At 33.2% G+C, this 24,456-nt stretch overlaps 1 protein-coding gene across 1 annotated transcript; it reads right to left on the reverse strand.

The window, feature by feature from the left end:
* Positions 1 to 17,788: 17,788 nt before the first annotated feature.
* LOC137932304 (uncharacterized) lies at positions 17,789 to 19,198 on the reverse strand (the record flags this gene model as incomplete). Its single annotated transcript, XM_068775910.1, has 2 exons — positions 17,789 to 18,355; positions 18,431 to 19,198. Coding segments are annotated over 2 exons (1,335 nt in total), but the record flags the coding sequence as incomplete, so codon positions are not given.
* Between the last annotated feature and the right edge of the window lie 5,258 nt (positions 19,199 to 24,456).

The following is a 24,456-nucleotide window of genomic DNA, read 5'->3' on the forward strand; positions in this document are numbered from 1 at the left end:
ACTTTTATTACCCTTACAGGCCAACTAGCATAGTTCCCGCTAGACAACTTTTCATTTATATGGTTATCGAACGAGTGACCTAGCTCCCGACTCAATAATCAAAACGCTGTTTCAACCCCACCACTCTGACGAAGAGTGACGGGATCGAGTAGTGTTGCCATATAAGTAAAAAAGAACTACCTTTTATAAAATTATTACACTTGTGACCAACGAAGCTGTAACAGCCCCACAAAGCTAGCAGCGTTGACATATAAGAGACACTAGAGAACAAGTGGCAATTTGACAGTATTTTATTAACGATGATTTAATTTACTAACATTTCAATTTTAGATTAAATATGAGTGTATTACACGAACTGAATTAAAATAATCAAGAAAGGCTTTTCGAACGTTTTAAAATTATTGCTGAACAAATGCCTAACAATCTTGAAATTTTTAAATATTTTATACTGACACTGCTAGCGAAGAATACTAAGTGGAATGTATTAAATAATTAAAACAATTATAGTCATTACACGAATAAACAAAAAAAAACTATTTTTTAATTTGCGATGGCATAATAGAAACTTGCTTTTTTATATTGCAAAAATATATCGAACTGATAAATAATCTATCGTCGTCTTATGTTCACAAGCTGTTACATACTCGTATACAAGCAATAAATAATAAAACTTAACAGTTTTTAACTTTAAAATAAATAAATCATTATTATTTTGTAATTATCCTTGTACAGTATACAATTAGACAGCTTTACGAGCTAGTGTTACAAGTGACAGCAGACGAAAAGGTAAAACAGTGATTAATGAAGCTTTTGTTTTGTTTCGTCGGTAGTTACATAGCCAAGTTTCAGGGGGCATATTGTCCCAAAGCCATTTACCCAGCCTCCTTTTGAATTGGAGTAACAAGGTTGACATATTGAACAGTTGACTTTGGGATGGAAACTTAATAGTGGAAGTTCTGTTTAAATTATCATATACTTAAACAATGAACAATATTTGATTATTTTGTCAAGAACAATAGTATAAATAACCTATGGTTTTATTTTGTAAAATGTACATTTATACTAAGGTTGTATAACTTCGATCTAACAAATTATTTAAATAATATCGGTTTTGTGTACGTGATTTACAAAGATGCCGGAATATTAGAAACTTTGGATTTTTTTAGATAGAAAAACACCAGTTTAAGTGAACTACCATTACTCGCTAGTAATATTAGTCTTGTAAAATGTTTCTCGCTTAATATTTGTATTGCGTTTATTAATAAAAAACTTGATAGTTTACGGCTTGATTAAATTAAAAATCAGTACTTATGGCTGAAGTGTTACGGTTTAAAAGACGATGAAAAGTTTTGCACCGAGAATTTGATCATAGAGCAAAAGACGCACACACAATGTTTTGTAATTAAAGACCTGGAATTATCTACATTGTAACGAGTTCCAAGGTGTACTTCTCATAAGATTAGCAGTTTACCTTCTTCTAACTTCATCGTTAAGTTTTATTTTATATTTCCAACTAACATTTTGGTACGAATTTTAAAAATGGCTACCAAATGATTTTCTTATACTATTTCTGTAGTTAATTGGCAGTTGCTAGCTGAAAATTACTCTCGCCAAAGAGCAGACTCCTGTAATTGCTGTCATTAAAATAATTTTAGAGAATTTTCTAGAGGGAATGAGATATTACAAAAACAAATTGCTTTAACCATTTCGGGGGTTTGAAATATCGGACACTACAAAATTTAGACTTTATACGTTAATAAAAACATTATTTTAATTTTAAAAGTATTTATAAATGGAAAACATAATTATGATATCTAAATAAAAATTAATCTATTTACACTGTGTTAAGAATAAAAATTTAATCCGAAGTAAGATTGATAATTAAGGGTTAATTAAAATTATTGAAACCGTTGAAAAGCTCACAAAGTTTAAAGGAGTGCTCGAGGCAATGTAAAATTTATTCCCGTGGGAAATGATCTACTGAAATACTTTTAATTTATTTAGACGTAAGAGATACAGCGGAGTTAAACTTTTGTTTCTTCTGATTTATGTTAGGTATATTTATCAGTTAAAATGGCAGTAAGCAGGCTACAGTGTACAGAACTATCCACTGATTCGATTAGAAAGCTATGAACGATGGCCATGTCAGCATGTTCATATTGATTTAAATGTTTTGACAGTTCTCTTTTAATAAATTCAAGAAAATAATTTGTGGGCATAATTTCAAAATAAACAATCTGGGACATTGTTAATTAATTTGGAATTTATAAATGCCTTCAGCAAGTTGTGATATTTGTTTTTTTTAGGCTTACAGCTAAATTTCGTTGCAATAAAACGAAATATTTCATTTAAATTTATTTTTAGTATTTTCATAACCCATAGCAATATTGTAACTTTACTAAAGGCATCATTGAAGTTTCAGCTCTAGGACGTTCACTGTGGGATAAAGACCTTCAAAAAGACTGGTCGGAAGCAGCCTGCATCCAGCGTGGGACCACGTTCGGTGACGATTCAGTTACCGGGCCGTGGTATCGACTCCAGAATTTTAAGGCTCCAGACAAACTGTCCTGTAAATATCAATGTGAGAACGTGTTTGATTTGTGCACTTTTTAGAGATTAAAAGAATATTAAAAATCATAGTCTATTAGCAAAAAAATAGAATAACAAAAAAATGTAAACAGCGTTTCGTTATCTATTCTCACTAAAAAATGTTTACATAAAACATTGAGAATAAGCCTCTGATTTTTTTCCTATAATACATTAAATATTTTATACGTCCACTTTTTTTTCCTTAGCTATAATAAACGTCATATTTACTTAGGTGAATATGAACGGAGTTTACTATTTAAGGCGTATGTAATGTAATGGTTTATCTTTATAATAATTGGACATATTTATTTAAAAAAAAAGTTTCTAAAACCTAAGAGGAACACGGAGCCAGTGTCACATGGTTATTGTTCGGTACCACGAAAGTCATCGCACCTCTAACAATTAATAAATAGTTAATGATTAAGATACACAAAAAATAATAAAAAAAAACTATAACGAAGAAAGTTACTTGAGAATTACTTATAAAACCAGGGTAAATTTTCTCCTCCGGTGGCCGACTTAGCGCCTTGATCTGGCTTTATGAGAGTCATACAATACGGACTGAACGTTCTCGCTACATCTTAATTAAAAGAAGGTTAGGTTAGAAAACGAAATCGAAAGAAAACTTTATCTAATTTTGGCGTCTGAAATAAACGAGAAATATTAACGCCTTGAAATGACTGTTGTCTGAATTGTCCGAGTTTGTCGTTCGTGGATTTGATTACTTTTCAATATTAATAAACTCTGATAACTGATTTTATATCGTGACACATAACTGGTTGAATTTATGTCAGGTATCACACATTAATTATATTTGTAACAGTAGTTTGAACAAATATATAATTATATTATTAATGAAAATAAAAATAGCAATATAATTACACAGTTTTTAAAATAGTTATGTTAATAATATATATCATAATGCAATTACGCTTATATAATAATATTGTGTAGCATAAATATAATAAACGATTTGGATCTAGAAGATAGTGATGTAAGAAAGACCAAATAAGAAGCAAAACTAATGGACTCTAAACAAAAATTCCAAGTAAAATCCAAGCATTAAGTTTGTAGTGGTAGTGAACAAGTCACGGCAAGTAAAGGAGCGTTAGGAAAGAGAAGAGCTGAATGCAGCAAACTGAATGAGTCTCGGCAGGGACGAACAAATCTGGGAGCATCTAAAGTAGGGAGGGATTCACAGTAAAATTATAATATACTTTATTTTTAGTTTTTATATAAAACTTATTATTACTAACAATAATGATTTAAAAAAATATATTAACTCTACTAACTAACATTATTTCAATAGTAAATAATCACAGGATAAGCCTTTTAAGCATATTTTTTATCTTTATAAGAATAATAAAATGTTTGACTAATGTAATATTATTTGATTTTAATGTGTGTTAATTAAATCAGACAGAAAAAATCATTACGGGATATAATAATTGAATTTCAATTTAAATAAGATAAAAATGTAGACCTTAAAATGGTTAGAATATTACAGAATGGAATGAAGTGTATATAGAGTATACGTTTGATTAATAAAATTATTATAGTGATTAATAGTATAAGATACACAGCGTACAGTGTATTGTATTATTGAGTAATGGTAGTACAGCGGTAGAAGACTGGGATTTGCGATTGTGGGTCGCCGGTTTCATTCCCTGGATACAATCACGAATTGTGTTGAATTATAAACGAACATAATTCACACTTTGTGCATTAATTACGATTGTCACTGCTTCCAAAAAAGTTTCCAGAAGATGGACAGCAGCATTCTCTGCGATCGCTAACTCACATGCCAAACGGGACTAATATACTATATCTTCTCATAGATATCTTTGGGGGAGGGCTATGCCTTGCAGTGGACATGTATTGGCCGAAACGTCGACGACTTGCCACATAAAAGTTAAAAGTGATATAACAGAGCAAGCTTTGACAAATCGCTAATTAAAGTTTTATTAATTGTTGGGTATTGTTTAATTTTTATTATTCCCTTTTTTTAAAAAAATTCATATCTTAACTTTTTAAATACCAAGTTTAATTTTTTAAATTATTAGTTATAAATTAATTACCAAGTAAACCTTTGTATATTATGTCTAACAGTTAACATGAATGACGCTTTGCATAAACGAAGGATTTAAGATTAAAAATAAATAACATACGTTCTATAGGCTACATTTTTTTTAAACTTTTTCAAAGCACTCTTCACCGCAACACAACTTTTGACAATGATAACTTTATTTTATAGATGAAGTCGCACGGTGCAAAATCAAAGCCGTGAGGTGGATATTTGTTTTGGCGGTGTGTTCTCTAAAATTTTTTTTCGATTTTGGGATAATTTGTTCGAAACAATCTCGAATATTGCGCAGGCTGTGAGTAAGACATCATGAACGCTTTTCGTTCTAGTTTGCAGATTATAGCTAAAGCTCCGCGTATGTCATTTTCCAGATTTGTTGAATAAAACTTTTCAAGTATTACTTTTTTTTTCTGCCACAAAAGTTGATAATTTCTTACCTCATTATTCAAATTTAAGGGACCGCACATAAACTCGGTAATCAGCGGTGCACAGTCGCTTTATAAGGTGATTTACCCATAAAAGCTTATCGAAGACAATTAAGCGATTCATCAGGTTTTAAATAAGATTTGAAATCGTATAAAAACATTGCTGGAAAAAGTTTTTATAACGTGTCTGTAAAAATGTTTATTTACTCTATGTGCTTTTAGATAAAAGTAACATATGACAGGGAAAAGTAATGGACTTATTAATTAAGTTAATTGATGTGGCGTGATCTTCACTCACATTATATTTGCAGTTTTGTGAAACTCAAGGCTTAACGATTCAGACACCATGAACTTAAATAAAAAAAATAGGGAAGAAAATTGAAAAATTATTAATTGTCAGACGCTGGTTTAAAAGTTACCAGATCATAATTAAATAATACAACATAAGTCTTTCATCGATAGAACCTTGAAGTTTGACAACCTTAACAAGAGTCAACGTCGTCATGGGAGGACGTTGAATGCAGACCGCCCTGTCCAACGGTGGACATACTGTGTGGTGACCATAATTACTTCGATATATTTCACAGATAAATTCAACAAATAATTAAAACAATTATTTTAAGACTAAACGATAATTGACTAATATTATTAATAATTGTTAAATAAAAATAAATTAATCCGTTGAATATGCAATGGATCAATTCTTTCTCTTTCAGATAATTATCAAGTCAACGTTGATAGAACTTCTATAGCATATGTAGATTAAATTAAAAAAAAATAAATATCTTATCTAAATTAAAAAATAATAGCTCTTTTTTAATTTGTAAAAATTTATAAATTGCCTTCTCAAATTTGGTTTGGCTCATGTTTATTATGAAATATAGCAGTAAGTTTTACGAAAAAAAAAAATTTGAGAATGTCTGTCCGGATACAGAGTGTATTTGAAAACAAAAGAATGTTAAAACTGTAAAGGGAAAATGTATAGCTCCTCGGCTGTCGACTGATGTGTGGTAAATAGCATTATGATAATAAAGTAAGAAAAAGCATTTTTAAAATTGGATTACTTCATTATAAATTTAATATTGTTCATTATCTGTCCCTGCATATTTTGTACTGGAGGAAGTTAATGGTTTGACGAATATGAATAGGAAAAAATAATATTTTATACGAATCATGATTGGAAGTACTTTTTGTTGGCAAATGAGCTATACATTCACTCATTTAAACCTTTTATCATTATAAACAATCACTGTATACCATTAAAAACAGTTTAATAAGAATAAATAAGAAATAAAAGTAATTCTTAAATCTTTATATTCTCATAGAATTGTCCGACGGTCACTTATATTAACTAACGTTTGAACTAAACTTCGTTGAATAAACCTTTTAGAGCCAGCAAACTGAATTAGAGACATTTTTCTCCATTTTGCTTTTCACTCTCCGTAAGCGGAGGCGTTGGAGAGAAAGAAGAATTATTGAATTTACTTCATTTCACAGTGCGGTGTCGCTACGAGTGAAGTTTTCGATTTTTCCAGCGTAATTTTTATTCATCCATGAGTACTTAAATTGGCCTCTATTACTGTGATCGTGTTTAAATACATTTAAATTATGAAGAATTATCTATAAAGCTCGTTATAAATTTATTTAGGAAATTCGGATAGTTTTGACCACCTCTGGAATCAGTATTTTATCGTTATTAATTTATTATTTCGATATAAATTTAAAATTTTGATTTGTTTCTTGAACGTCAGTTCCTATTTCTATTCTTTTGTTTTTCTATTAACGTAAGTTTATTTTAGATACAAAATATTTTCACCATCATTATTTTATAAAATTATACCAAGGAAAAAATAGAAATTTTTTGTTTTTCTTTTCTTTCATTTGCAATTTAAATTATTTTTACCAATAATGTTGCTTATTACTCTTTTAAACTCAACAAAAGTTTGGTAGCAATGAATGTGGATGAACTTTATAAGTCCATCAGTATACTATACAATATTATAATTAAAAATAAATTTATTAATACATATTAAATTATCTGGCATGTCTGCGAACATACCCTATCAGAAATAGACCACAAAGAAATAATGCTTATAACTTCTGAAATGTCCACGAGATACTTTAATTTACAAACAAATCCTGTTATTTTACTGAGTAGTCTACGTAATGTAATTATAGGGCCTCTACAGCAGAGCTCTTCTCTCTTTTGTTCACTTCTATCGTTGACGGAGAACAATATTTTTACCTTTTTACTTTAATTTAGTAGCATTCTTCATAACGTCTGTATTACACTCGTAGGCCCTAAAGTTTGTTCAGTAAATTATGGCGACATGATAGATATCCTTGTAAAATTAAAAAGTTATGTGTGAAGTCTTTTTCCTATTAAGGAAAAGGAACACTGGTAGACCCAAAAAAAGGTAAGACGAACATACCATGAAAAGTTTGTTACGGATAATAACACACAAAAGTGCCTGATATCCAAAAATGAGTACATATTTTAATCCAATATTACAAAAAAATATCATCATCATTTCAGATGAAGGACATCCATAGCTGTACATAAATCTTCTCCTAAAGATTTATAATAATAATAATAATAATAATAATTAATTATAATAATTGTTAAATAGACCCGCATTTAGCTTTATCCGACGACCTTCAAAAGTCATCTGTCAACATTGTGAACTGGACGTTCTACGCTGTGCTACTAACATACTAAACACACTTACAAATATTGAAGTAAATTTACCTAGAATTAATTATATAAAATATAACTTGATATATTTTATCAGAGATCTTAGGTTTTTATTGATTAAAAATATATAGTTTTTAAAACTGTATCATGTGTAATACTTTGTAGCTCAAAAAATGCACGTTAAAAAGCTAACGTTGTCATAACATTGCTTTTAAGTAAATTTTGCAGCGCATTTTACACACTATCGGCCTCGATTCAATGTTAACGTAACGTTTATTATAGCACAGGTGGCGCTTTCACTGAACTCGCTTTGTTAATATGTTTCGAAGTTCTAGCTAGAAGGTGCAATTTAAAAAAATATTTATTTTTTATGTACATATCTTACAACTTTTACTGTACAATAGCTAGTACAGATTAAAAGCTTTAAAGGCTCACTTGTTGGTATAAAGCTTTAAAACTTTTACGTTTCCCAAAACTTCCATATACCTTGATAATCCTGAAATATCTAAAATTAATTTATTATATTTATTATAATTTTGAAACGCCTTTTCTCTATGCATCTTATATATTATCATGTTATATATTATTTCCTGACCATTGATTTTTAGATAAGGTTTATCATTAAGTAAATATTCATGAGCTATTTCTCTCTTTTTTATTCATTTCTTTTAGGCTTTTAAACTAATAACCAAACAATGTATACAGCATGAAAAGTTTAAACATTTTAAATATATGTTCAGAAAATATAACGTTTTTTCACTGATTATTCCGATAAAATTTTAAGAAAATGGGTATTATACACGTTGGGTATTGCGTGGGGAAAGAATGTAAACCAAATAACTATTTATAGTTTAGGTAACTTATGTTAGCTCTCAGAGAAAAATTACTTTTTAAATAATTCTTCTGAAGATAGATAGGGTTTGTCGTAAATATTATCAATCTTAGCGCTTATTTCTAACTATTTTGCTAATTATTTCTACTAAATATCAAGTCAGTGAAATAATATTTATATAGGATTAATAAAATAATAATTTTGGACTATTAATAAAGCAAATACTAATAAATTAGTGATACTAATTTGATCCATTTAAAAATTTTACATTCTTTTAAACAATCATGTCTTAAAAATATAATTCTTTTATACATATTGTAGCTTATTGCCTAAAAGTCAGTTCTAAATATAATTAAAATAACTTTATTCAATGCGTTTTGAAATTTATAGTGATAGCTATAAACAACTTTGATATGTCTTTTTTATTCGTAATTTAATTATATTATTCTGTAAACAGTTATTTTACATTTAAAAATGTATTGTTTTTAATAAAAAATCATGTATTATAACAATTGATATATGTTGCTAAAAGTGTGCCATATCTAGATATATCATTAGCATCGTAAAATTTTGTAACCTAAGGTCGTTCTGGCAGCTGCTACACATATAATCTTTCTCAATATCTATTTTGTTTATGAGTTCATCCATTTGTACTGCGCGATAACAGTGTTTTCGAAAGCGGCTTTGGGTACTATCCTACATTCTATTGGAATACGGAAATGGTTTATTTGTCATTTTAATGGAGCGAAATATAAGATAGAATAAACAATATTCTTACGTATATTAAGTAAACTGTTTTAATTATTTTAAGTAACTTTAATGAGTAGTACTAACAAACTTTTAACTATCAGAAAGCAATATTGTGGTACAGACAGCTAAAATTATGGACAAATTTTTTAGTCAAATTATTAACAAAAACATATAAAAGATTATATCATTATCATCACCATCATTTCAGCTGTAGGATGTCAATTTCTGGACATAGACCTCCTCCCATAGATCCCCGTATCCAGCGACTTTAACAAGGTTATCTGCCCGCCTTGCAGAATCTTACGCCGCGCTTGCTCCTTCAGAATCTTATGGCGCCAACGGCCATCTTTCCCTTGTGTTATTTGAAATAAGGGAAAAAATAATTTAAAGATACCCTATTATAGTCCAATCTTACATTACGAAGATTATTAATCTTAAAACGAAAATAAAATATTAAGCTACATAAATTATAACTTGATTGAATAGGACAGAATAATATTTGTTGCGTACATTTCAAAAGAAAACCGGCTTTCTAGCCCTAACTAATAATTAATGGAAATAATGCCTTTGCGCCTCCGGAGTCTTCGAAATTATTTTTAATTACTAGAATTATTAAAGTCTTTGGTCTCCGATGAGAGTAATTTTCAGCCTGCGGCTGCCTATTAACGATGGAAATTAGAGCCGTTGTATTCAAAACCGTCGAACATTGTCAGTAATCTGAACATTAACCAAGAGATAAACTTATTCGAATAAAATTGTCAATATGTTCGTTCACCAGCATTCTGTGTTATATGTAAACTAATCATTATATACATAAATCGTTTGTAAGATACGCTAAGCTAAGGTGCTGCACACAAATTTAAAATTATCTGTCATTTGTTTTTGTATCGGAAATTTCGTTATATAATAAATTATTGTGTAAGTTATAGTGGGCGGGTCACATAGCGTGAAGAATAAATAGCCTCTGGGACCTCAAGGTCCTGGAATGGAGACTACGGACCGGCAAGCGCAGTGTTGGATGTCCACTTGTAAGGTGGACAGTTGGGCTTTTGACCTTGCCTATGGTTGTCAGGATACGAGCCGCTCTGAAATAGTTCTAATGAAAATCTATAGGGAGGTCCACTGATGGACACATCAGTGTACCTTCTACGACTAAAATAACGATAATGATTGTTACCATTACAGTAACTTTATTATTTGCCATCAAAATAACACCATGTTTATCTCGAAATCTTAAGAAACTACGTATTTATGGTGCCTTAGTTTTTGGCATAAACCCTTACTTCTTTGCAGATAAAGAGCAATATTTAACGTAACAAATGAAATTCATTCTATCTTACTTATTGACAAAGTAAAGATTGATATGCTATAACGTACGCCACTGCTTCTACTTTTTACTGTAATTAAATATTCAAAATAATTTTAAACCTGGGAAGATTGTTTTAGTGACTACGTTTCAAACTTTTTTTTATATAAATATATGCCGAGGGCTTCGAGTTTTTTGCTGAAATAAATGTTATGCAAACCAATTTATTTTAATACAAAAAAATAAGACTAAAACAAGTAAAGTTAGAGAAGATTAATGCGAATGTGGGCAAAATAAATGTTTTCTCACCTTTTACTATTAATCTTGTTTCCGATTTAATCACGAAATGAATCTGATGAGTTCTATCTAAAGCATGTGATTAATCTAGTGAGTAGATTTTTTCTACAGTAATCGAACGTGTGCAACCCGGCGGCCAGCGGTTTTGCGGTCTAATACGGATATTTATTACACCGAGTATACATATATTACATGACAATAAGAAGAGCCCTTCCTGCAGTGAATATTGCTTCTAAAGCCCATCGATGGCAGTATATACTGTATATAAGAGATGTGCCAATTTTTAGAATAGCAAAATTTGTATTAAGTGTCAACTTAAAATACATCAACAAACAACGTATAGTGAACATGCTTTTAGGCATAAAATGCTTAAACTTTTATAATAAATCATTTACTTTTCCTTTTTATTTCGTATAAAATCTGTAACGAAAGTATAAAACTGACTTTGTCTTGTTTTATTATTATTTAAAGATTCGAATGATAAAGGCTTTTGCTTTATTTAGTTATTAATGGTGCAAGCTAGCATAGAATAGGTAATCAGATATAATTTTATACTTTATTATCTTAATTCCTGTTGGAAACGAATAACAAAAATTAATAATTGATATTAAAGTAGTTCTCTTAGCAATCTATGCGGCATTGCGTTCTCTAAAATCACTTTGAGAAGCAATGACCTACTCCTCTTTGGGGGTATTTTCTAGCAATGACGAACGCTGCTTTGGTTTCTTGGCATCTTGAAACCGTTTTCAATGAACTTTTTTCTCGTAGAATTGAAGTCGCTAAGTATAAGGTTAGAAGATGACCCAAAAATTCCTCATTTTCCATAGGCAAATACTCAGATGTTCCTTTGACCAAGTGTTGTTCTGTTAATGGAGGAACTTAATGTGTCCCCATAGTGGTCAAAATGTTTCCAAAACAACACCTAAATAAATGCTAGTATACGACTGTCGTTAATGTTTTCGAAAACAAATGTTGCATTACAGACTATCCGACCAAAGAACGAGGTCGTAATTTTACTTTTATTTATAATCCATTATATTGTTTCTTCGTTTCAAGATCATAGCGACAGATCCAAGTTTCTTGGTCTTTGCTAATAACACACACAGCGAGAGGTATTACCGTAGAATTTTAAAATCATTCCACGTTGTCATTGCAACGGCATTTTTGAGCTTCGGTCAAAATATTAGGTATCTTTCTAGAACAAATATTCCTAAGGTTTTATGACTCATACATTTGCAAAAGCTTATTTGAATTTGCTTGTAAGCAACTCTCTTTTCAGACTATCAAGTGCCGCACAACTTGATATTGGTTGTAATATTCTGTGTTGAAGAACGTCCGCCACGTGGATTATGACTCAGATAGGTACTTTAAAGTTTGAACTCGTTAAAGCAGTAGTAAATAAATCGTTAAAGAACAAATTGGAATTTTATCACCAAAAGCCAACCGAACCGTCTATCAAGATTTTATTGCTGACAGAGCCCGCAACCAAAAAATAATGAGAAGTCAAAAAAAATTTTACAGGCTTAATCCATTATGACGCTGATACGTGATTTTTAATTCACTATAAATTTGTAAAAATAAATAACAGGCAGATTTAATGAGGAAATATTATTAAAGAGTTCTTTTTTCGTATATTTTTTTTTCAGTAAAACTAACGGTTTTATAGAAAAATAAAAATAATTTTAAAAAGTTTCTTTAAAAAAATAGTTATTTTTAAACTGGTCATTTGTAAAAACTTTCAGTTTAACTAACGTACTACCCTGTAATATATTATATATTGTCATTCGGAGGAGAGATTAAACTGTCTGGCTTAGTTTTTATCGTAGATTAAAATTGATAGGGTCTTTCAGAGGTCTTAAAGTTCAGAGTGATTTAAGACTGTGCAAATAGAAAAGTAAATAATAGTTGAAATAACAAAATGAAAAAAAAATTGTTATAAATATTGTCAGAGAAAATCAAAGTAAGATTAATATATTATTATATATTCGATTGTTTCATAAAATAAACAAGCAAATGAAAATAATTTATTTTGACTAAAATTATATAAGTACGAATGAAATTTATAGTTTAGTAACACATATCTTTTAGTTATAAACTAAAACTAGGAGCAATGTAGTGTTCTTAAGAATATGCTGATGACCTCTTCAACACTGAAGTTATTTCTATCTCCAGGAACTTTTAAACTTATAGTGCTAAAAGAACTTACTGCTCCCAGGGAAACAATTATACTTAAAGACATACAACTTAGGCCACCAACTGCGTCCTAACCAACGAAATAACTAGGAATAAATTCATTGTAAACTTATATGCGATGGAGGCTAGAAGAGATTTAACGGTGAAGCTTCGCTTTAGCCCGCTAAAGGATTCGGTTGTTTTAGTAACGGGCTTCCGAAGCTGCTTTGATAGGATCATCCTGAAATATGATTAAGTAGGAAAAAATAGAGAGTCTAGTCGGTGAAAGTCAACGCCAATGTATTGCAAAGAGCCATGGCATGATCTCTATGGTATTAATTTAGTAAACACAATAGTGTTACATATACTGCGCCATGAACAGTAATCTATTGTACCACCTATTTCAGTGTCCATCGCCTATTGTTGTTCACTAACATCTAAAAAAGGAGTTAATAAAATCACAATTATTTTCACCAATGATCAAAAATATAAAAATATAAAATAGTTTATTTTTACTTGCACGTCTGTAAGAAAAGGTTCGACTTTATTAATCAGGAACTTTCTGTTCATATTCGATTATAGGAAAGGTGACTAATAAATAACTGACGCAAGTGTGCGCAACATGTTGGAGTGACTTGGGAGAACTATATTGACGTATCGGGAACATGTACAATGTTAATACGAAAAATACTAATATATATGCCATAAAGTGCAAAATTATCTTAATTTATACAAAAAATATTCTTGACAAACTGTCTTCACGAGGGGTTCATTTAGAAATAATTTTATTTAGTGCTTCTAATGAAATGTACAAATGCGTATATGCCTTATATCTGTCTATCTGTACATATGTCTCTATTTCAGGTAATATTGCAATAAGGCACAGCAAACCTAGGAGCATGGAAGGTTCCCATTTAGATAAAATAAATAATGTAGATGTATTGTAAATGTCATCAGACTAGCATTTGTCCAAAAAATACTAAAATCCGAAAATTTTATAATACCAAAGATACTTCTAGCAAAGTTGTGTGTGCAAAAAAATAAGGCATAAACTTTATGAACAACTTCGTATTATTGTAATCATAATCGGTTTAGATAACTTAATAAAAATATAACAGATGTTTTAAATAAAGAACACAGAAAAAGTTGCTCTTATAATTCAACATGCCAAAGCCTTAACAGCATTCATAATTGTTTTATTCCCTGGATACTACAGCACTGGTTAGTGTTTCTCGTTCCCACTGAAATATTTACAGTTTACTGTTATGTTGTGTATTGCACATGCTATAATGCTTCTTATTTGTATTGTTTATGTTATGTTAAAACATTCTTTTTGACTGCTATCGATTTTATAATCATTTTAGCTGTAAAATGGCCTCCCTCAAAGACTTACATTTGTTACGACGTTCTTAACAAGGCCGCCTTTTCGCCTTGTGGTTGGATGTCCTACGCAGCATTTGCCAGTCCGTGGTCTCTACTCTAGAATTTAAAATCCGATCCATCTTCTAGGACGCCCGCCCGCCGCAGCCTCCACACAGCATGGGCGATCCGAGGTAGGAGTCGTATCCTACCGTAGACTGCTGATTGGCCCTCGTTGCAACTGCTTTTGTGGGAACCTCATAGTGCAACTGGAATACGTTTGGTCCTGTCAAATTTTTGTAAGTTTACGGGCCCTTCCGTTCCGGGAACTCCGACGAAGCTGTAAAAGCTCTCCGAACTAACAGCGACACTATCGTCAGAAACAATAGTAGTAGAATAAAATACCGCATTCATAATTAGTTCTTTGAAAGAAATCGAGGATATAACGCTCTCCTTGGCTCCTTAAGCGACTGTGAGCTTACCAAAGTGAGAGATCACGTTTCGCTGCCGTAAAACAGGACTGGTATCGATTTAATATACAATAAATGCCAAGTAAGATGTTATTTTTTAAAACAAGGCTCCTGGTAATTGAGTTTATAAGTTTCTTCATCGTTTACATTTTAATAAGCATTACCTACATTTCTTAGAACATTTTTTCGAAGAATAACTTTGGCACTGTCTTAATACGTCAGGACGACTAGAAAGTTTTTTCATTATCTTAAGTTTGTGACTCTATCTTTAGTTCAAGAGAAGAGTAACTTTCTTTTATATAAGATTATAAGATAGTACTGGCACAAATATTAAAATTTTCGTCTGGATAATAAAATTATTACTTTTATTAACATCTTTACTAATATTTGAAGTTCTGAACAAATTGTTTGTTTTAGTACAACTTGTTAAACGTTACATAAATTCCGTAAACCATTTTCATTCAAAAGCGTCACAGACATTCAAAGCAAAAAAAAAAACATGGGTGATGTGGTCGTCATACCAAAGACAAAGCAGATTTTAAAACGAAATAAAGTTTTAAAGGCACGAGAGCGATAATACTTTTTCATATACTAGTTTTAATATTTTCTTTAGCAAGTTATAAATCAGCGGTTCATGCCCGTATATAATACAGAACGGTTATATATTATCATTACACGGCAAGATATAACATCGGCCAGCTGGTAAGTGTACTTTGACACGGGTAATAAAATACTGCAGTTAACAAAGATGATTTTAATACAGATTGGATTTCGAAAAGGAAGAGAAGAAGCTTTTTTTAACATAGCCAAAGCCTAGGCCCCTACCAAAGTTCGCCACGATGACTGGACATGTGATGCTCACATCCAGCGATTTCCCTCGATCTTAACTATTTCGTCGGTTCACTTGGTGATGGGTTACCCCCCGCGCCGTGTTCAGCAGCTCGTGATCGTCACTCAAGAACCTTTCAGTTCCAATGACCGTCGCACGTACCCCATTCATTGCCACTTCAGACACATTATGACAGCAATTATAACAGAAAATATTTTTGACCCTTATCATTATCTCTTCACAGGTTTTCATATAAATTTCCAAATACACCGTTTGGAAGCTGTCTGCATCCATCGTTTTCCAACAAACAAGATCATCCGTTAATCTCAGCGTACATATTTTTATTCTTCTGTAAATAAAATTAATAATAAGCTGTTAAAATTTTTTTAAACATTACTGTAGTTTCCTTGAGTCGCCAGAACGAGCGTACCACCTGTATGAATATGTTCACACCCTCTTCTCAACTCAATATCGAAAAGCTTGCTCGATTTAGCTGTAAAATTGGCAACTAGACAATAGAATAATAAGTAATACCTTTCCTTTTACTTATAAATTTTAAGTATATCAATAAAATATTTGATAATAATACAATATTACATTATCTGTGGTTGTTTTGTATAACAATCAATGTTCTATTGTCTGTGGTTGTTTTTGAAATTATTAGTTACTGTAGTCTATATTTAACATCGGACAACGCTAATCAAGAATGCTGAATAATCATTTCCAATATTGGCAAAATGTTACTTACTAGTTTTCTTTTAATTTAATTTGTAATTTGACGTTGATGTAATAAGTTAGCTTTAAAATGAATTATAATACAATAAAGGTAAATTATAAAAATTATAGGTTTAGTATATTTATAAATATATAATATAATAATATAAAATTTCTGCACCAGATATTTCTATATTACAGTTATAGATGTAAGGCCGGTTTAAAACGAATGAAACCAATCGGTTTAAAACGAAAAAAACCGTTTAAAACCGAAAAAACCCATTTATTTCGATTTTAAACGTTTAGTGTTGACGACTATGTTTTTCTTAAATATAAACTGTGATGTGGAAAAACGTTTATTTAATCATTAAACAATTTGTGCGCGGAAAATGAATAATTCGCCTACGCGCGGTTGCGCATCGAACCATGGCTCAAATCCGACTCTCTGGAACTCCAACGGCCGCGGGCGCACGTGCTGCGCGTCTTGGCTACCTGCCAAGAGCAAGCAAGAGCGCGTATCGTGCACGCCGTGCGAGTGAGCGAGACGAGTGGGCGAGACAAACAAAAGGTTGAGCGTTGTGACGACGTCCGCGGGAACTTTCACATCTGGCGGCTTTTTTATATAGCAATATTATTACATACTCCCCCTTTTGACCAGGACCAGTGACCTCACAACTGGTCAAACCGACACAAGCTTTCGCGGTCGGCCGCGAGGACGTTTTGGAGCCACAGGCTCAGGAATCTCAGTGCACTCACCCTCTCGCGAGTGATAGCGTCTTAAGTCAGAGACATGATACTTCCCAATGGTAATGTCGGACTTATCAGGAAACGCTAACAGGTACGTAGTTGGGCTAACTTCCTTCTGAACGACGTAAGGCCCGTCTCGTTTAGGTACGAACTTAGCGCTGACTCCTTTTGCAGAGTTGCTGAGAACGTGCGTTTTCATCAATACGAGGTCGCCGACGTCGAGACTGTCACTTTTACGAATTTTATCTTTAACAGCTTTGCGGAGGTCTTGTTGGTGTTCAATACTTTCCTTTTTCGCAGGCGTCAGGCGGTACGGCGGGACGGCGATCGGCGGGTGGGTGCCGGTGTCAATGCGGTGTTCAGCGAATGACGTCGGTCCTCCCCCTTCTCGGAAAATGTCCTCGCATTCCTGCAATGTCTGCGCAAGGCTTGCTCTTTCAGGTGGTGACAGCATCATACCCTCGTCCGAACGCAACATGTCGGCAGAGGCGCACCCGATGTAGTTACGTGATTTCTCACAACGCAAGGGGTGAATGACCTGAGGTTGATCAGCTGTGAACCACGTTTCATTAAAAATATCAATAACCAAACCAGCTTTACGTATAAAATCAATGCCTAGCAATGTTTCATTGTTAACTGCATCTGGAAAAATAATAAATGTGATAGGTATTGATGCGCCCGCGAGCATCACCACAACGTCCACCAGTCTGACTGTCACGTCACGCACTACACCGTCAGCAAGTTTCACAGTCATGACGCTACTACGCATCGGCTGCCCTAACTTAAGCAACAAGGAGTACAGCGTGGATCCGGCAACGCTACGTTTAGCCGCCGTGTCTAATAGACCGGTACCGCGATAGCCAAACATCTCTATGTCCAAAATTGGACGGCCTTTGGTACAAACATCCGGACGCAAGCGCTCGGTACGCGAGTTATCCACTGACCGCGCATCAGGCACATCATATACATTACAAACAGAATTTAAAAAAACAGTATTACAATCAAAAGAAACATGGGCTTGACATTGCTCGGTTTTGGAATATAAATGCCTATTTGTGGACATAAAATCGCTTGAAAAGAACGAATCCTTAGTGTCCGTATTTTTTGTATTACAGTTTACACAATTAGCACGAATAACACCTTTCGTACCACAACCGTAACACGAAACTGTATGCGGATCACTTTTAGAATTAAGCCTTGAGCACTCATCGCGATCATGTCCACTCTTCTTGCAATAAACACAAAACCGTTTACCTCGATTCGGCGCATTCGCTGCGCTTACCACAGCAGGTACAGCGGCGGCGGCGGCGGCGTTGCACGTCGCACGCGAGCGCGAGCCCGCACTTCCTGCTTGCTGATTTGAAGGCGCGCGGGACTGCGCGACCGATGAGACCTCCATCAGAGAATCTTCTATGTAGCGCGCCTTTGAGACCAACTCGTCAACGCTTTGTACACTTTCACGTGTTAATCGCTTCCGAATACGCTTATTTAACAGACCATAAATCATGTCTAAATGAATTCTTTCGTCCAATGCATACGGGAGTTTGGCGATCGAGGCGCGTAAACGACCGATGAATACTTCCGATTGCTCCCGGTCTCCTTGCTCAGAAGCGAAGATGTCTCGGAATATTTTATGCGGGGGGCGGGGCGCTCCGTACATAGCGCGTAAGCGCTGCATCGCGTCCTCCCACGACGCTACCGATGATTTTACGCCTCGGAACCATACAGCTGCCTCTCCTTCGAGTAGCATCGGTAAACCACGAAGTGCATGATCGTCCGCGATGTTTATACATTCTTTGTATATCACAATCGCGTCGATAAATGCTTCCAGAATGTCAGAGTCGCGTGAGGCGCCATTGAAACGAGCCGTGCAACCGGCGAAGTTTCCCGACGGAGATGGATGAGCCGAAGACGACGATGGTGATGGTGATGGCGAGGGCGCTCCTGTGGTGAAGGCCGGCGATCGCAGCAAAAGACTCTCGATTAGCTGGCGGTTTGACTCCGCTTGAGCCTTGGCGAACGACGATAGCTGCCCCTCGGTCATGAACCTGTCCGAGTCCTCATCCTCGACGTTGTTACGGACGCCTGGAGCCTTGCGACGCGGCATCGCAAACAACAGATGCAAACCACTGACGAAATTCACTCCGATAACGCACAATTGTTAAATTTTCGATGGGATTCTTCTACGACGCTAAGATGGCGAACGGTTGAATACGCGATTTCGTCGATAATTAGCGTGTAGGCCACGGGTTGGGAGCCAGTGTGATGTGGAAAAACGTTTATTTAATCATTAAACAATTTGTGCGCGGAAAATGAATAATTCGCCTACGCGCGGTTGCGCATCGAACCATGGCTCAAATCCGACTCTCTGGAACTCCAACGGCCGCGGGCGCACGTGCTGCGCGTCTTGGCTACCTGCCAAGAGCAAGCAAGAGCGCGTATCGTGCACGCCGTGCGAGTGAGCGAGACGAGTGGGCGAGACAAACAAAAGGTTGAGCGTTGTGACGACGTCCGCGGGAACTTTCACATCTGGCGGCTTTTTTATATAGCAATATTATTACAAAACACATTATCTATTCCAAGCGTAGACATTACCTAGCTAAGTTGTAAAACTATTACCTAGTTAACTATATTGGTTATTTTGAAAAGATTTATCAATCAGTTTCATTCGGTTTAAAACCAAACTCACACACTTGTACTTCTCACGCGGAGAGACGTCAAGATGCAACGTTGCCAGCTCGCCTACTCCACACCACACACACACATACATAGCGTGTTGTGTGCAGACATGTCAGTGTTGCCAGTATTGTAAAAAAATGGACAAATTTGGATTCAATATAAAGGTACTCGTACCAAATATGCCAAACATTACTAAATAACTAAAATGTAATGAGCTGTTATAAAATTAGATTATTAGGTACCCGACTTTTTCTTGAAAGTAATAAAAAAAACTGGCTAATCTTACACAGTCCACTCGACAACATGATGATCATACAATTTCTTTATGATTTAGGTACATATTTTAATCTATTGTATGTAATATTGTTTCTTTATAATTATAGTACTTTATATGTAATATACTTACCTACATAGGTATAAACTGCAAAGGTAACTAACACAAGACCAAGTATTGTCGATAATGATGTGTAAAAACACTGTTCTTATATTTTAGTAGGCGAGTTTTAAACCGTTTAAAAAGATTTATTTGGGGTTTTAAACCGCCACTTTTGGTTTTAAACGTTTTAAATCGGCGTTTTTACATATATAATTACAGTCGTTTTTGATAAAATATTTAACGTATTTTAGTGCTACCAAAACCGTTGTACCGCGCCTGATGTATTCACGCGGCGCGAGGGGGAACAGCTGATACTACTGTTCCATTCCGACAGACCACTATCAGCGCATGCTGAGAAAAAAAGAAGAAATGCTTCCAATTTATTCTTTTTTTTTCTCGGAACTCGAAGTGGGTCGGTGGCTCACGTTTTCGGTAACATTTTGTTGTGCGTATAGCTAGTTTAGTCTAGCTAGTTTTAGTAGCATTACAATTACTTATATAAAAATGTTTAAACATGTCGATCAAAAGATCAAATTTTAAGTTTTTAATTTAAAATTTACGAATAAAAAACTCCCCGTTTACATAATACATAACTTTCTTTATTTTACACTGTTACAAGATATATATCATTTAGTAAAAAAATTGCCCTAATAAAGGGTTGACAACAGTAAATAATCCTTAGCAACTGTGATAGCGTATGTTAATAAATACGTCTATGAAATGTTAAATGAAGCATAAAAAATTCGTGCCGCTAATAGAAATTATTGCTAGCTATCTATCCTCATCATCATTTCATCCGTATCACGTCTACAACTGGACATCCCAATAAATTTAAAGTATGACATATTTTTGAAGAATTGTCACTGTTGATGTAATAATGTGTACATCAAATATTGTTAAATTTCATTTAAAAAGAGCAACTGTTATTTCTGGCCGGCTATTCTCAGCGGATCGGCATCGAGCCGGTGGTAGCTCACTACTTATTGATGTAAATAATTAACGATTGAAAAGTGCGTACGAATGTCTACTTGAATAAAGATGCTTTGAGTTTAAATTTCGAATTTGACCCGGGCGAAGCGGGCTGCATCCGGTGTATTCCAACGACCTCAACAAGATAGTCTGTCCACCTTAATTGCGTTCTATTTCATTTTATAAAGCATTAAAAATATTTGGGTATTCACATATAACAATGAACTAATTTAGTTAGGGCACGTAAAACAGTAGTGTTGAAAATTCGATGTTTTTTTAATATCAATAATTTTTTATATAAAGAAATCAGATGTAAATATTTGTTTCCTTAAGGCAAGCTCGTAACAGGAAATTAAACTTTTAAGTAATAACGCTAAACCTTTATCGGGTTTATTAAGGAATATACAGTAATTTTAGAGTCGTTTTGACTTGAAGTACTAAAGAATAGAGTTGATGTAACTATTTGTATTGATTGATTAATTTTTACTTTTACTGAAAATTCAGTATGATAAGTAAAATGAAAGAATAAAAAAAACAATTTATTGCTTTATTTTAGTACAATATCAATAACATATTTGAAATATCATCAACATGTCCACCGATATATACCCTCTGCAAGGCGTAAATCTCCCACAAAGATCGCCACGATGACAACTCTTGTGCTGCGTGCATCCAATTCCTTCCCGCGATCATTCTACCCAGAATATTGAGGATGTTCCATTATTTGTTATTGAGGAACACGCCACAAGAGGAGGCAGCTTAGCTCGTGCAGGCCGGACCGGTAATTCTGATCAGTGCTGGTCTTTAGCTTCACCTGCTTCTAGTGGTGGCATGCGGAAAGTTTATAATTTATTTATTTACTTTATTGGAGATAAACAGTAACAAATGGCAGTAAGAAAGTACAAACTTAGAAGCTTAGAAATATAAAATTAGTAACAATTTTTACCTAACTATCTCACTAAGAATATTTTATGATTTATAGTTAAACAAGGACAAAACAAATAAAAACATTACTAAACAGGGATCAAAGATTATGGTTTATATATTATGTCTGTTTATATATTTATATAATGGTTTAAATTGTATTGTGTGTACTCAATAAATTCGAATTTTATTATTTATTTTTATTTTTATTATATTATATTTCGATTATTATTATTTATGATTTATTATTAACCTACTGAAAGTAACGGAATTATTAGATAATTAAAATTTTTGTAATTGCTTATACGGGTAATGTATTGTTGTTAGCGTGAAGTCTTTGATGATTTTAAATTAATTCTTGAAACAGATGTATTGAGGTATACTTTTCAAATGCTTCCAGAGATTAGTTTTATTTACAAATTTATTTGAAAGTTATCATATATGTTATATGTGTTGTTATTAAAACAACTTTATTAAGTATAAACCGGGTAATTGGTTATAAGTGTAAGAGCTTTAAAGAGGTAAATGTGTGTATAGCTCGTTTGTCAGAAAAAGCATTTAAAGCTTTTGTATCTATTTCTAATCAGCCTCGATTAAGTGACCTCTGTGAAATATGTTATTATAATTAATTTTGTAATTTGAACGCTAAAGGAAAGTATTAGGTCTTTTTAGGCAGTACAGTCTGCACAGACACACAGTAAACAGCGATTAATTCAAGTACATACGAATTTTCTAAAACGATTTTTGTAAATGTATATAATTTTGTAAATTTATAATATCTCACACCTCCATCTTTGAATATCTACACGCATCCTTTAAGCAAATTTGTTATATATTCACGCCATTAAAGCTTTCACACAAATAACCAAATACCCTTATAAATAATTTTCGTATTTAGCAATTGTAAACAAAAACTTTAATTTGTCTGTTTATAAAAAACCAAGCGTATCTACAAGTCACGTTCATGAGCAGTGGAACAAAAATAGAAAAAGAAAATTAGTACGTGGAATATTTACAAATGATTTTGCCATATGGAAAATTTAAGCTGCATAAAAACAACGCGCTGACGCCGTATTATTGTTCGTTCGGCTCTCGGCAATTTGTGTACGTAGCACGTACGCCGTAGGTTTTAGAAAACAAAATGCCTTCATAGACGTAACTGCATTAATTAAACGAGGCTTTTGTCGGATATAAAAGTTCTGTGACGCCATAAACTTGGCGATTTAGCTTTTTTCACCTTTTCTCTTCAAATTTTTAACAACGTAAAATATTTTTTTTGTGTCTGTTACTTTATCAGTGGCAGTGTTTTTTCACTTACTGTACAGTTTTCATAATCTTTTTTATCTGCCAAACCTTTGTTTAGCAATCCTTTTCTTTCCATCTTTGTTCTAATTGCTTGTGTAGTATCCATGAAGGAGTACTCCGGATTTTATATATTTTTTTCACTCTGGCGTTATTTTTTATTATACACTAATATTTTTTGGCATAAACACTTTGTAGTAAGAATTGAATTCACAAGGTAATTGCTTTTCATCATCATCATAATTTTAGCCATAACACGTCCACTGTTGGACATAGCTTTACCACATAGATATTAAATAAGACCGGGTGGAAGAAGCCTGTCTACCTTTTTGGCCAATGATCTCTACTTCAAAACCTTAAGGCCCCAGTGGCCATTGGCTTTGCGCACTTGTCGAAGTGGTGCCAATTGCCACTTTAACTCTCTAATTAGCTAGGCTATAGCGATAACTTTTACATGTCTATGGGATTCCTCATTCCTGATTCGAATTCGTAGCGAAAGTCTGAGCATAGCCCTCTCCATGGCTCGAGCGACTGAGAACTTATCTATGAGCATCATAGAGATCACGCTTCAGTGCCATAAGTCATCACCGGTAACACATCTTAATGTTCTGAATTCAAAATTTATTACAGTTTTCGTTACCCTTCACATTAGGTATTTAAATTGAACTATGCATGTAACTTTTTTCAAAATATACACATATTTTTAAATTACGTATTTAATCCATATAGAAAGATAATTGTATATTCCAAGCTGTAAACCCTGACTTTGTCAACCACATAAAGTTAAGCGTATTATTTATTTGTATAAATGTCTATTTTACAATTATTATGAAGTATTTAGACTAAAAAATAACACGAATAAGCTCATTTTTTATTTTTTAAAGATTGACTTCGCTGACTCGAGCAGATACCGATAGCTAATTTTAGGTCTTTACAAA

This window comes from Battus philenor, unplaced genomic scaffold (assembly GCF_028537555.1).
Source record: "Battus philenor isolate CCGP_79_NKW_IND1 unplaced genomic scaffold, ilBatPhil1.0.hap1 SCAF_9, whole genome shotgun sequence".
Classification (NCBI taxonomy): domain Eukaryota; kingdom Metazoa; phylum Arthropoda; class Insecta; order Lepidoptera; family Papilionidae; genus Battus; species Battus philenor.